Source organism: Saimiri boliviensis, chromosome 17, assembly GCF_048565385.1.
Source record: "Saimiri boliviensis isolate mSaiBol1 chromosome 17, mSaiBol1.pri, whole genome shotgun sequence".
Taxonomy (NCBI): Eukaryota; Metazoa; Chordata; class Mammalia; order Primates; family Cebidae; genus Saimiri; species Saimiri boliviensis.
The window spans coordinates 6,082,955-6,098,411 of NC_133465.1; the positions used below are offsets into that span (position 1 = coordinate 6,082,955).

Sequence of the window (15,457 nt, forward strand, 5' to 3'; positions counted from 1 at the left end):
AGACGGAGTTTCGCTCTTGTTACCCAGGCTGGAGTGCAATGGCATGATCTCGGCTCACCGCAACCTCCGCCTCCTGGGTTCAGGCAATTCTGCCGCAGCCTCCTGAGTAGCTGGGATTACAGGCACGCGCCATCATGCCCAGCTAATTTTTTGTATTTTTAGTAGAGATGGGGTTTCACCATGTTGACCAGGATGGTCTCGATCTCTTGACCATGTGATCCACCTGCCTCGGCCTCCCAAAGTGCTGGGACTACAGGTTTGAGCCACCGCGCTTGGCCTACAGAAGTTTTAAAACTCTGCCTGGGATGCTTATGAACACATGGTAAGATTAGCCCCTCTGGAGTCCGGGACATCAGTTGTACGGGCTGCTCTCTTTCTAAAATCCTTTTCTTGGCTGGCATGTTGACAGGGAGTCTCCCTTCCATTCCTGCTCTGCAGATCCTGCTGGCCAGAGTCCTTGTCTGAGATCTGCAGGTCAGTCAGTGTCACTTGGTGTGCATGTGGGAAAGGCTGCTCCATTGGCTCCCCCTCCCACTGGGTTTTATTTGACCTGGTAAGCCTGTAACAATTTGATTTGGCTTAATAATTGGCCAAAGTAAGAAATTACTTTCTTCTAGGTTGAAACTAAAACTTTCTCCTAGCTTGAAACTAAAAGAGGTGAAGTAAAATGGGAAAACTTTGTTAGATGCAGAGTTCTAAGAATGAAGTAGCTGGGAGAAGGAGAACCCACTCTTAGCCCTTTGGCAGGCCCAGTGCCTCTCCTCTCAGGATTCTAACACTGCGCTCTCTCCCCTCAATTCAACTAATGAAGAGAACAAGTATAAGACGAAACATCTCTCTGCTGGGGTAAAATAATAATATAGCAGCATTTAGCAAATTTTATTTTAGATGTTCCAACCTTAAGAAAACGTCCACCTCAGGATTTCATTTTCCAGTTCTGAAGGAAGCTACACAAATTTAAACACTACATAACTTACCTTTCCTTTAAATAAAAAGACAAATGACTAGTGGTTTTAAATTGCCGGGTTTTATTAAGATAATTGGCAAAATTTCAACATACTCCCTACCTGAATGAACAGTTTTAATAAAATATGAAGGATCACTCATGATTACAATTGAACTCAAAAGTGAGCTGTAGAGCAGATTTGTAAATTGATAAATTTACTTGGTAAGAAATAATTAACTTCATTCGCTTCACTCCATAGAGAATTCTTTGCAGAGAAATGTTATGAACAAGAGAACAAAGCCTGTCTCACCAAAGAGCACCTAGGGTAAGAGTTTACAGTGATGTTTATCTAGTTCATCAAAGTTTATTTCCTTTTCAAAAAACAACTGCTGTGTCAGTCTGGAGCTCCCTGTCCTAGTTTATGTTTTCTAACTAGTACAATAAACGGTCTTCAAAATAGAAGTTAAAATGCTGCTATAGGAAGTAACAATTATTTTTCAACATCATACCATTTTTCTGAAAAATAATTGTGTTATAATACTGGCAGTGTCTTACTTTGTTTTGCAAGAGACATTTGAGCTATTTGCAGGTCAGAATAGAAGAGTGGGTATTTGTCCTTTAATATCATGTGATTTTCAAAGGTGAAAAAAATTTCTTTTGCCAACTTATGATTAAAAGAAAAATAGTCTCAAATTACAGTGTGGACAAAAGTATAGTATTCCCTTATAGCCTTGCTTAGGTGAGAATGTTCACAGAATGAATAAATTAGTTTTAAAAATGTAGATCATTTTCTCACAAAGCCATAGCAAGGACTTGACTTGATGGGGAAGGAAGTACTTCAACCACAGCAGTTTTTCCGTAAACACTGAACTTGGCCATGCATCATTTTTATCTGCCTACGGGATGTTCCACTTCTTACTGGCACAGTGTTCCAACAGTGGAGTGTGGTTGTCATGAAAAGGCAGTATTGACACTATACCACTATAAATGTGGTCAAAATTAGACTCAGTGTTAACATTGATATTGTTGCCATTGTCCTTGGAAAAGGTGTTACTTTCAAGGAGCCTCCTAGTTAAATGCAATAGTAACTTTAATCATAATAATTCAAGGACAATGGATGGCACTTCTAGGTAAAGAAAAGGTATATACATATGTGTTTCTACCCATCCTCCTCAGTACAGACCTAAATGGGATTAATAGCCCCAGTGTGTGTGCTGTAATGTTGCCTAACCTCATATCCCTCAAAAGTACACATCTAGAAAGTGAACAAAGGAAACCTTTAAATTGGGGACTGACTCCCTTTGAAACTCACAGTGAATGTACAAGGAGTTTGTAATGACTCCAGTTGGTGACCTAAAGTCTGTTTCCCTAACCAGTACTACACTCGTTTGTATTTGTTTCCCTAACCAATACTACACTCTTGTTTGTATTTGTTTTACTATTTTCCTATTCTAACAAAACTTGTTTAGCAGGCAAACAGATTGATGCGGACCACGTTAAATTGAAAAAGGGATACTGCCACTCTTAAGGATTGGGTGTAGAACTTTCACCACCACTAAATTATGCAATGAATAAAAATACAAAACACATAATTCACAGACTCTACCTCAGCATTAACAGTTTATATATATTATATAGATACTTTTATATCTGTCTAATATTTTTACAATCACCAGATACACCATCATTAAATACAAGTTACAGAAATGTGTAGATACCATTAGAGGGTTACTTATTGCTTACATCAGCAAGCAGCAAATAAGGGCACAGGATTTGAACTGAAAGGAACTACTTTCTATCACCAGTGGCATTAAGATATAACACTGCATTTCACAAAGCACTGCTTTTTATCTAGTTTATAGAACCAAGAGCAGCATATATCAGACCAATAACCACTATTTTAGTATGTATTATAGGATTTTAAAGGACTTACCTTACAAATGGTACTTAACTATAAATATGCATGTTGTCAACAAATGAATAGTTGCTATTTTTTACAATATTGGTTTATAACGACCACACTAGAACTACTTCGCTTTATTTTCTAGAGAGCTAATGGCATGAGAAATGAGTTAACATTGCTGTGTAGTCTGACCTACAAGATCCAGACCCTTAAAGATGGGTCTTTGTCCCAGTTTCGTCCAGCCATTTTTTTTTCCCCACTGAAAAAGCCTATCATGTTTTTTTCCCTTTACCTTCTTTACTCTGATCACAAACATTACTAATAGACAACTATAGAAATTTTTTAAAGATTTTTTTTTTTTTTTACTTCACTAAGCACTTTGGACTATAATGTGTACCAATATTCTGCTGCCTCTCTCTTCTTGTTTTCTTAGGTAATTTGATTTGAAACTGACACTGCACCTGATGGGTTGTTAACAGGATCTAGGCTTCAGAAAGTGACTGATAAGAGTGAGGTCCATGTGTGGGGCAAAGCCTCAGAATGATGAAAAGGCTCTAGTGCTATAGCTGGGGACATGTTGACTCCTTTTCAACCATTTGTCACAGACTTGAGAAGAAGAAATGACTTCAAAATCAAAGAAAACAAATACAGAAAGTCTCTACTTACGTCCAAATTTTCAAAAATAAAATCTGTAGATTAACAATCTGATCATTGCTAAAGTGAAGCTGTTTTTGTCTATTTGATATAGCTGTACTGGTACCCAAAATATGCCAGTCATCCATGTCTTACAATGCAGGAATTTTTAGTTCTCTGTTATGAGCCTGGGAATCATTTACTATCCTATAAACATGATGAGGGAGGGACATTTCCCAGCAAGAGCACTCACTGCGTCCTGTCCTTCCCTTGTGAGAGACACTGCAGAAGGGCTACCGTGGGCACTGGCCGAGCTGGTCCACAGTTGACATGGGGAGGGTAACACCAAGACATTCGTGACTCTCAGAGAATCAGAGACTGCTTCACTGAATGAATGAATCTGATAGTTTATTTGTTCTTTAGTTGACGACATGCTTCTAGCTTGAAACTGCAGAAACAGCAAAAAGCAGTCAGTTTCAAAATATCCAGTATAACTAAATATTGAAATGAGAAGCACATGTCCTGTCTCTGCAGTGTAAAGCTGCATGTTAGAAGGACACTAAACAGACCTGGCTGTTGGAAATCTGCTTTCTCATGGCCTCTGGGCTCACTTTAGGCAATACTTACAGCCTCCCTCATGCCAATTACTTCATTTCCATGGGGGAAATAATTTTAGAGAAGTTAAAACTAGCATTTTTTATTCTCTAAAATCACTTTTTTTATAATAATACATGCCCTTGCTGTCTGAACTATATATATAAATAAATGCTTTTGATTTTCTTTGTAAGTGGCATTTTGACTCTATAGTATATTTGTACCTGACATCATCTCCATTAAACCAGTTTTATTCCTGAGATGAGGGTACAGTGGAAAACACATTAGCATCATAGATTAAAACCAGTTGACATCGGTCTCCTAAATTGCTAAATAATAAAAATTCCTCCAAAAGCACCATAACAGGTTATGAAACTCCCAAATAACTATAGCCCTAGGAAATTTTTAATTAAAAAAAATTTCAGTCTTTTATATTACAGGAAAAAAAATCAGTAAATTTTTCTGACTGTAAACCGCCTCACAAGTCTGTGAATATGACTTTTACACTAATTTACCACTTTCATTGTTATCAGTTAAAATCCATATGGCTTTTAGTCTTTTACCTACCCAAAAAGGTGAGGGGACAGGGGGTTCCTTCATAGTGCCCAGGATTTTGAGGGACATTTCCCAACTAAATTTAATTCAGCATTAAATTTTCCATAGATATATTAGGCACATCAGACCAGATTCCAACTGCATTGAGATTTCAACACTATATATCCTGACTGAAATAACTAACTTGAAAGCCTCCACTAGTGACATGAAGGGATGGTGGTAAGGGGGTTGTATATAGGTGTCGAGACACATCACAGGGACCAGTTGTATAATTTTGCAAGTGAATCTGCCAATACTTTTTTTTAGATTGAAAACACTGTACTTTGAGTTTCCTAGAGATCTATTTACATTGAAGAATTGAGCCATCCATGGATTCATAATGAAGCACATGTTTTAGAAATGTCTACCTTGTTTCTACTCTGATAGTGGTGTTTTTATTGGGGGAGAGCTAGCTAGCCTACTTGAAAGAAAAATTATTCTATTTTATAGCTCCAAGGAAGATCTGGGCATGGAATATCATGACTCTCTCTGAGCTTCCTCATGTTTTCACTGTACCCTTTCCAACTATTTTGCCTCCATGGCAGAGAACTTCGTATCCTATTTCTCTTCCCACTTCCAGTAAGTGAGGACAGGCTAGTGCCTATTTTGTGGGAAGGCTCTTGGGCAGAGAGAAATGAATAAAACTTTGGATTAAACCTAAATCTGTGCCACTTCTTTGAGTAGTGGTGGCGTAAATGAGACAATCTAGAAACTCTGTTTCCTGGGGATTTTAACTGTTCATTTCCCAACCCTGGACAGACAGGAGACAAGCTCTCCATTCTGTATACCTGCTCCCCTGTTGAACCCAAATTGAAAGCAGCGGGAAACTCTCCAGCACCACTCCATTCAGGCAATGATGACTGAACTGACTTTTTCTCCATCATTAACTCATTAATAAGATTTGCTTTCTTTGGTGCACCAGGACCAAACATCTCAATTGGTGGCAAAAACTGGGCACTGTGAGGTTTGCTTGCTTCTAATTGTGTGAGATCTAGGTAGCCTGGGTCTTCCAGCACGTTGATTTGGGACCCTGGGCTCAGGCTAGTTCTATCAGTGAATGAATCCACACGCCCATCATAGCCTAGATCGGCTGGTGCTGAGCACTGGTGCTGAGGCCACGGGCGTTTGCACTCTCCATGATTCTCCTTATCATCCCCACCATCTTCTTGCCCTCCTTGAAAAGAGTTCTCTGTCCAATCTGATTCCTCACTAACATTTACAGCTTTGTTCATGTCCCTCAGGAATACCACAATAACCGTGATGTTATCACTGGACCCAGCATCACGAGCTGATGCCACTAATTTGTGAGCAACCATACTGCTGTCTCCATTATTCTCTTTCAGGTGGTCGGACACAACTTTCACTGCCTCATCAGGGTTCACGGTGTCATAGAAGCCATCACAGGCCAGAATGAGGTAGTCTTCGGTCCCATCCAGAACAGTAGAGGCAGAATCTGCATCCCCACAGATATATGGCTTATGTTCAGCATCTCCTGTGGGAAGCAGAGGGTAGGGGCATCGTTAGCCTTTGTTTTACCTTGTGTGCTAAGAACATTTATGAACAATGCCATGACTCTGATGACAACTTACTGGATTGTGAACTGAATTGACTGGAAATAATTTTTAAAATAGTTTTTGACAAAAATACTTAAATTCTCTGGTAATCAGATCTGTTTACTCCTTATTCCCAGTTAAATAATTGCAGTTACCGGGCATAAGTCCTTGTGTAGCTTAGACTCTGAATATGTGCCTCTGGCTATTATTTAGGCTTAGCTGAGTGTAACAACAATGTCAGATCTAAGTTTGTTGATGTACTGAAAAATTCAGTACACTATGTAGGAAAACATGGTTGATGTGGTAGATCTGTTCTTTTGCAGGTGGTTAGGTTTGAGTTAATTGAAATTTGAGAACAAGTCCACATTCAAAGAAAGAAACCAAAGCTTTGATCATTCTCCATTAAACAATTTTTGTTCTTGTTTAGAAATCAATAAATAGCTTCATGTTGTGAGCATGAAGGAAGGTTTGAGTTACACGAGATTTTATAAATCAAGTCTAACTCCCTTAAGCTAGGAAGAGTTATATCGCTGACCCAAGGCCTCACACATGGGAGCTGAATACAGTTTTCTTGATCCCCAACTCGCTTGGCTTTCTGTTTTTTGATGGTGCTTTACCTGCGACTTCTAGAGAACAGACCAAATGTATGGCCTGTTTTCTATTTAGAGACTACCATATTCTTCGTATGCTCTCATCATCACCCACTTCTGTCTTTATTGTTATTGTGCATTTCCCCACTTAGTAACAACTGTGAGAACCCGAGGGCTCTCTGGGCCTTTCTGTCTTCAGAGAAGAAAGAATGACATCTCATCCTTGCTTCACTCATCCTTTCACAGAATGACATCTGAGCTGGTCCTGAAGGGTAAATCAGTTACCACCCAATGCAGAACTAGAAGTTGCCTCCACTGAGGGAACAGGACTATTAAGGGGTAACCTGCAGTTGGAGAGCAGGGTGCTTGGGGTAGGAGTGAGACTGAAGACCTTGGGCCCACACTAAACTAGGTTTCTATCACTAGACTACTGAGATAATTGTTCACTTAGGACTTTCAGATCCAGAGCACTTCCAGATTCATTCATTGTTTACATTGAGTACATTCCTTTAGGTACTTTGTGAGAACGCAGGAAAAGGGTCCTTAGCCTGTCAGGTAACCAAATAGCTTATGACTACTACAAGGGACTCTAGTTAACTTTTTTTTTTGAGACAGGGTCTTACTCTGTCGCCCAGGCTGCTGTGCAGTGGTGTGAACAGGGTTTGCTGCAGCCTTGCTCTCCCAGGCTCAGGTGATCCTCCTACCTCAGCCTTCCAACTAGCTGGGACTACAGGTACACACCATCATGCCCTGCTAATTTTTCTTTTTTTCTTTTAAAATAGATACAGGGTCTTCCTGTGTTGCCCAGGCTGGTCTTAAACTCCTGGCCTCAAGCATCCATCCGCCCATCTTGGCCTCCCAAAGTGCTGGGATTACAGGCACATACTACCATGCCCAACTAATTTTTGTATTTTTAGTAGAGATGGGATTTCACCATGTTGGTCAGGCTGGTCTCGAACTCCTGACCGCAGGTGATCTGCCTGCCTCAGCCTCCCAAAGTGCTGGGATTATAGACATGAGCCATTGCAACATTGCAACTGGCCTCATTCACTTGTTTACAAAAACAAAACAAAACAATACACACAGGGTAATGAGCAATAATTCCTAGACTAGGGTATCATATATCACCATTAAATAGTATTATAAAAACAAAAAATAAACTCCAGATATTTACAAACGGCTTTATTATACAGCAGTGGCATATTGCTTAGTGGTTAAGGACACCAGCACTAGAGTCAGACTGCCTGGGCCCAAGTCCTAGCTCTTCTATTTGTTACCTACACAACTCTCATCAATTACTATCCTTTCCATTGCGCTGAAACTGAACTTTTTGACTCGGAAGATTAAAATGAAGATAAACTCACTTGAGTTTTATGACTATGTTTCATTATTTCTAGTATCTGTTATAGGTTCTCTCTGACCCAAGAAAGTTGGCCAGGCGTAGTGACTCATACCTGTAATCCCAGCACTTTGGGAGGCCAAAGCGGGAGGGTCCCTTGAGGTCAGGAGTTTGAAGCCAGCTTGGCTATCATGGTGAAACCTTGTCTCTACTGAAAATACAAAAATCAGACAAGCCTGGTGGCATGCACGGGAAGTCCCAGCTACTTGAGAGGCTGAAGCAGGAGAATTGTTTGAAGAGAGAAGGCAGAGGTTGCAGAGCCCATATCGAGCCACTGCACTCCAGCCTGGGTGACAGAGGGAGACTGTCTCAAAAAAAAAAAGTTTCTCTCCAACATTTTACATCTCTAATTAATCCTCAGATAGGATAGAAAGCTCATTAGGAACGCTGTAAATAACTGCTAGAACCAATGTGGGCACATGCCCTGTCCAGCAAGTTGCATGATTAGATACACAGAGCAACAAATAATTACCTAATATAATTACCCAGGTTAGTATATTTATTAGGTAAGAAATTAGTCTTCGATGTTATAAATGTTCATTTCACACCTTCCATTCAGAAACGTATAACCTGCTCACCTTACTCATATCTAGGCTTTTCTCCATTCATTGTTTCTTACAGGAGTCAAACCATCTTTCCCAAGCATCCTTTTAATTTAATCAACTTCACTTCCATGCTATGGTTCCTGCATAGCCTGCTAGAGCTCATTAAAACCCAGTCTACTTAAGCAGAAAAATGCAGAAATCTAAGAGATATTTAAAAATAAAAAAGAAATAAAACGCAATATGGGATTCAGTGTCCCTCACCAGTTTACTAAAGTTCCCATACCCTACTCTACCTGAGTATGATTATCATCATTATAGTTTATGATTATCATTATTATTTTCTGAATTCCACCTCTAAAAATAAATGTGTTCTGAGTCAGACTGTTCCCAAAAATCTTGTTTTAGTGCTTCAATTAAAAGACTACTGCAACTGTTAGTCTGGAACAGAACATACAAAGATTTGCACAGAGAAAATGCTGCCAAAGTTCTGACTTTTCACCTGCTCTACTGTTGGGTGTCAAATTCATGACATTTCGCCCCCAAATTTGGTAGGAGGGCAAGAATATCCATTTGATGGTAGAAATGGCAACATCCTTTTGTCTTCAACCTCCTCTCTTCATATGTTAGGAAACATATCATGCCTCTGTCAACTTAGAATCGTAAGTCTGAAGGGCTCATGGGGAGACACTGTCGAAAGTTTACGTATCATTTATTTCCTAAGTAGAGCTGAACTCTGCCCAGGTCCTCCTTCTTGGCCTTTTGCAACCCCCTATTTTATTCCATGAGGTTTCCAATTATTTCTCAAATTCTTCAACTCCCTCATCCACTTAAGCTACTGGATTTTGGCAGATGGCCTGATTTCCTACTTCAAAGACAAGTTATCAGGCTTGAATTGTCTCAGTTCCCCTTCCACCCCTGCCCCCCACACTGTTTTAATCTGCAGACATTCCTCTCTATGAGCTACCATTTTCTCAGGCCAAGACGTGTCTCTTTCCCATCCTAACTGAACCTGCGCAGAAGGACTCCGGCTTCTCTACTCTCTCGTTTTCAATTTCCCCTCTACTTGCTCTCTTTTTTTCTTATAAACATGCTGAAATCTAAAATCTCCTCATCCTAAAAATAGAAACAATAAAAATGAACCCTTTTCTAAGTCAGCTTTTGCCTCAAGCCACCACACTTATTTCCTTTCTTCCCTTCACCATCAAACTGCTCAAGAAACTAAATCGACACTTGCTCCTTTATGTTACTGCCTATTCCTGCACACCACATTGTTGATTAGTAGGTTTTTCCACCTACCAATCCATCTAATCAGTTGATAACCCTCCTCCATATCCCTTTTTAGCTCTCCTCATCTCTAACAAATTGTATGAATGTCTCCCAGCCGGGCTGTCTCTACTGTAACCCAGCTTTCATACGAATATCTTTACAAATACAAATCCGACGCTGTGTCCCCTCTGCATATTCACCTGGTAAATAAAGTCCAGACTACTTAGCTTCGCTCACCGCAACCTCCGCCTCCCAGGTTCAGGCAATTCTCCTGCCTCAGCCTCCCGAGTAGCTGGGATTACAGGCACGCGCCACCATGCCCAGCTAATTTTTTTGTATTTTTAGTAGAAACGGGGTTTCACCATGTTGACCAGGATGGTCTCGATCTCTTGACCTCGTGATCCACCCGCCTCGGCCTCCCAAAGTGCTGGGATTACAGGCTTGAGCCACCGCACCCGGCCTATTCACTCTTAAATTGCTTATTTTTTATTAATAAAATAGAAATGAGGTCTCACTATATTGCACAGGTTGGTCTCAAAATCCTGGGCTCAAGCAATCCTCCCACCTTGGCCTCCCACAGTGTTGGGATTACAGGCATGAGCTACCACGCTCAGCCTTGTCTCTGAGATTGTCACTTATTAAGGGACATTCTTCCCTGCTTTAGTTTTCCCTTTTAGAAGAAGAGGCTGGTATCCTCTTGAAAGTTAGTTCTGTAATAAAGCATTAAAGATGATCCTCAGCTGGGTATGATGGCTCATGCCTGTAATCCCAACACTCTGGGAGGCTGAGGCGGGCAAATCATCTGAGGTCAAGAGTTTGAGACCAGCCTGAGCAACATGGAGAAATCCTGTCTCTACTAAAAATATAAATTCAGCCGGGCATGGTGGCACATTCCTGTAATCCTGGCTACTCAGGAAGCTGAGGCAGGAGAATCACTTGAACCCTGCAGACAGAGGTTGTGGTGAGCTGAGATCGTGCCACTGGACTCCAGCCTAGGCAACAAGAGTGAAACTCCATCTCAGGAAAAAAAAAGAAAAAAAGATCCTCAATCCTCTACAAAGACAGGTCAAATGAGGAGAAATACGTGTTTGGTTTGATTTGTCAACCGAATTCACTGGCCACTCAAGCACTCACGTAATGATCATTAATGTAAATTAGTTCCACAGATAGTATAGTCCCCTGGTTCAATGATAGCATTTAATGGGCGTTGGAGAGTCCTGCTAAACCTCCTACAATGTGCATAATAAAGAATTTTCCCTACCAAAAATAACAATTCCATATAAGGGTTTATTTTAGAAATGAGCAATTTCCCCTTTTTGGTCTTATTCTAGAGTTCCTAATAACTCCCTCCAGGCTAAGGTAAAGCCGGCTTTCAATTTTTCAGGAGGTATTTGTAGACTTTTAGCTCTCTATTTCCCTTTCAGTTTTCTGCTCATATTTGGGCCACTTCACAGCTTGCCAGCAACTTCCCAAAGAGTGGGAGGAACACAAATGAGTGGTGAAAGCACAATCTTTTAAGATTTTCTTCATGTTTTGGAATTTTTTGTTAATGATTGACTAAGTTTTGAGACTAGATGTGAATTCCATTTATCCATGTTATCCTCATGTCTAATCACTTCATTTCATTAGGGAAGCAGATAAGAAACTGCAGTATATATGCAATGTACATGTCACCCATATAGTATACATATTGATTTATTCTTTTTTTAAAAACAGGAATTGAAGCCATGAAGCCTAAACTAATAAACCCAGGGCCCAAAGTGAGACAAAGACAGAAATAGCTTAATTCTTTGAACTTACACCCTTGCATTTTTGTCCAGCCAACTTAGCTGTTTAATCTCTATGTGTTAGACTGAGTTTGACTTTCCCCTTTTGAAAAATTTAAGTCCCAGGGATATAGGGTTCTTTGAAACCCCAGGGTTATCTGACAAATTACTGTACCACACATAGAAAGTAGTTTTCATCTACAAAGGACAATGTTTTTCCTATTATTCTGTTATTTATGTCATTTTAAAATTCATTGAAATAATTTTTTTTTTTTGAGATGGAGTCTCTCACTCCTTTACCCAGGCTGGAGTGCAGTGGTGCAATCTCAGCTCACTGCACCCTCCGCCTGGGTTCAAGCGATTCTCCTGCCTTACCCTCCCGAGTAGCTGGGACTACAGGCGTGTGTCACACCTGGCTCATTTTTTGTATCTTTAGTAGAGATGGGAGTTTCAACAGGTTGGCCAGGATGGTCTTGATCTGACCTCATGATCCACCACCTCGGCTCCCAAAGTGCTGGGATTACAGGTGTGAGCCACCATGCCCAGCCCTTCATAGAAATAACTTAAAGGCATAAACAAAATAAATGTGGATAAAATATGGAGAAAGGCTTTCATTCTCTGGAAAATACTGATTTGATCCAAAATGCAATGAAATGAGGAACACGGTGATTTTTTGTTTTTGTTTTGAGACAGATCTCACTCCCTTAGCCCAGGCTGGAGTGCAGTGGCACAATCTTGGCTCACTGCAGCCTCAAACTCCTGTACTCAAGCAATCCTTCTGCCTCAGCCTTCCATGTACTAGGCATGAGCCACTACAGGCATGAGCCACTATGCCCAGATACACAAATTTTTTTTAAAGAGACGGAGTCTTACTGTGTTGCCCAGGCTTGAACTCCTGGGCTCAAGCGGTCTGCCTGCTTCGGCCTCCCAAAGTGCTGGGATTACAGATGAGAGCCACTGTGCCTGGCCCAATCGCTGTGGTTTAAAGCAGATTTGTGTACTGATGATTAAAGTCTTCCATAAAATAAAATTTAAAAAGCATAGAAAGTAAATTCTGCATTTCTTGATATGGTTCTCTTTCAGTAATGTAATTTAAGTATATGAATATAGAGGTTTAATTAACTCAAAACAGGCATTATCCAATTATTAAAAGAGGCATTATCCAATTATTATTTTAAAGAATAATAATAGGCACTCTGGTAATATAAATTATCTCAGGTTCTCTGCATCAGAGTTAACACAGGACAATGAGCTAGAAGAGGACAGTTTGGAGAAACAAAAAATTGTTTTTCCTACCAATAGCTCTGGAGACCGACAGACTTCCATTCACCCTCCAGGCACCAAACCAGACTACGCAACCTCCGAGGGCCTCAATTCGTTGCTTTTCATCCTAAACAGCAATGCAGTAAAAAGAAGCAAATAACTGGATTCAGGATTTATTCATCTACTTTAACAGTAAACAAAAAATATAATACTTATCTGCTCATGAAAAGGTTCTCCTTGTTTCTCCATTGGAGGGTGGGCACAGCTGCTGATAGCACTAACTGTAGTAATTGTAGCAATAATTGTAATATTAAGTGGCCAGGCGCTGTGGCTGACACCTGGAATCTCATCACTTTGGGAGGCCAAGGCAGGTAAATCACGAGGTCTGGAGTTCGAGACTAGCCTGGCCAATATGGTGAAACCCCATCTCTACTAAAAATAGAAAAAATTAGCTGGGCATAATGGCAGGCGCCTGTAATCCCAGCTACTCAGAAAGTTGAGGTAGGAGAATCGCTTGAACCAGGGAGTTGGAGGTTACAGTGAGCCAAGATTGCACCACTATACTCCAGCTTGGGTGACAGAGTGAGACTTCATCTCAAGAAATAATAATTATTATTAAATGAATCCTGGCCAGGTGTGGTAGCTGCGCCTATAATCCCAGCACTTTGGGAGGCCAAGGCGGGTGGATCACCTGAGGTCAGAAGTTCAAGACCAGCCTGGCCAACATGGTGAAACCATGTCTCTACTAAAAATACAAAAATTACCCAGGCATGGTGGCGTGTGCCTGTAATCCCAGCTACTAGGGAGGGTGAGGCAAGAGAATCGCTTGAACCTGGGAGGCGGAGGGTGCAGTGAGCCAAGATTGCACCATTGCACTCCAGCATGGGCAACAAGAGCGAAACTCCGTCTCAAAAAAAAAAAAAAAAATTAAGTCAATCCTACCTAATCAATAACTAGAAAATCTAAACTAATAACTAGAGCATGGGCTCTATTAAAACAGACCATACTTACCTCTCTGTCAGGTTTGTGTGGCTTCATTAGTTCAACAGCTTGGCCCTTTCTCACAAGCATAACCTGGGAATCACCCACCCAGGCCACGTGTAGCATGTTGCCTCTGATGAAAGTCACCACTCCTGTGGTCCCACATCTTAAGCTCTGAAAATAGTTTAAATAAAACCACATTCAGCGAAAAGAAAGAGATACTATATTTTTACTGAGAAGCACTTTATAACAAATGTAAGCTTTTCAGCTGGGAGCTACACTATTGATAATGGAATTTCACAAGTACACAATAATTCATATGTCTCAATGCATTTTTACATACATATATTTATTTATGTGTATATACACATATAAGTCCACCTGATCTGTGATATGCAAGGTGGGGATGATTATTAATTCCACTTTATTTTTTTTATAATCAGTCTCCATAGAGACTGTCAAAAATTGCCAGTGCTGACTGTGTTGCAAGCTGTCACGGAGGGGTATTGGGAAAAGTTTTCAATTAGCAATAACTGCACCTCAGATAAACCTCATTGGCTACGATACGGCCACTGTGCAAAGCTTAATTCCACTTTAAATACCAATAAGAAAACTATGGCAGGTTATGTGACTTGCCCAAGGGCAGGTAACTGATTAGTACATAAAACAAAATGGAAATTCTTTTTCCTCCCAGTCAAGCACCAAATCCCCTATACAAATCCTCAGAGTAAAAATATCTATATTCCGCTCTCCATTTCATTACTGACATCCTATTTGCTCAGTGGTAGAATCCTAATTGTACCAAATGATACATAAAACATCTGACGGGCACACAACAAGTGCTCTAATCTCTGGAAATTAAGTTAAGGAGCCAAGAGACAGCTTACGTTCCCTGGAGTACTAAGATGCTTGTACTTTTAAAAAATATCCTCCCTACCAACATTTTTAGGGGCCTTTGCTTTTGGAACACTGTATAAAGAACGAACAGCTTGGAATCTCACTGCAGTAGCTACCACTGTACTTAAAGCTCTTGATCCTACTATACGAAAATGACATCCCCATTTGACATGAGTCACCACCAAACAAGCATGACTTTCTGTTACTAAGGACCTGGCCTAAATTAGAACCAATGCGTCAGGGGTGGTAAAAGGCCTCTTGTATCCAATGAGAAAAACAACTTCTCATTTTCCCTATATAGGGAAAGTTTGTTATAAATCCTCACCCACCAATAAAATGTCTTCCCACACAGAATGTTCAAAAACTCAGCCCCCTAGAACACATGATAAAGACACTTTAGTGCATATGCCCTGGAGAGAACAGGAGGCAGGGCTGCTTCACAACAGGAATAGCTGCTTTCTTCCCAGCAGTTAGCAGCACATGGAAGCATAAGGAGGAAAAAGGGGGCTGCTGAGACAAACCTATAT

General features: G+C 40.5%; 1 protein-coding gene and 1 non-coding gene across 2 annotated transcripts in view; both read right to left on the minus strand.

The window, feature by feature from the left end:
• Positions 1–2,553: 2,553 nt before the first annotated feature.
• PPM1E (protein phosphatase, Mg2+/Mn2+ dependent 1E) overlaps positions 2,554–15,457 on the minus strand; it is a 252,589-nt gene continuing 239,685 nt past the window's right edge. The window contains exons 5-7 of the mRNA XM_039477048.2: positions 14,064–14,207; positions 13,086–13,179; positions 2,554–6,162 (exon numbers count right to left, since the gene is read on the minus strand). Coding sequence (XP_039332982.2) covers positions 5,105–6,162; positions 13,086–13,179; positions 14,064–14,207 — 1,296 coding nt within the window. The 3' untranslated portion in view covers positions 2,554–5,104. The remainder of the gene's footprint in view (positions 6,163–13,085; positions 13,180–14,063; positions 14,208–15,457) is intronic.
• On the minus strand, positions 14,477–14,617 carry LOC120366939 (U4 spliceosomal RNA). Its single transcript, XR_005581453.1, has one exon. It is a non-coding gene; the product is annotated as a U4 spliceosomal RNA (small nuclear RNA).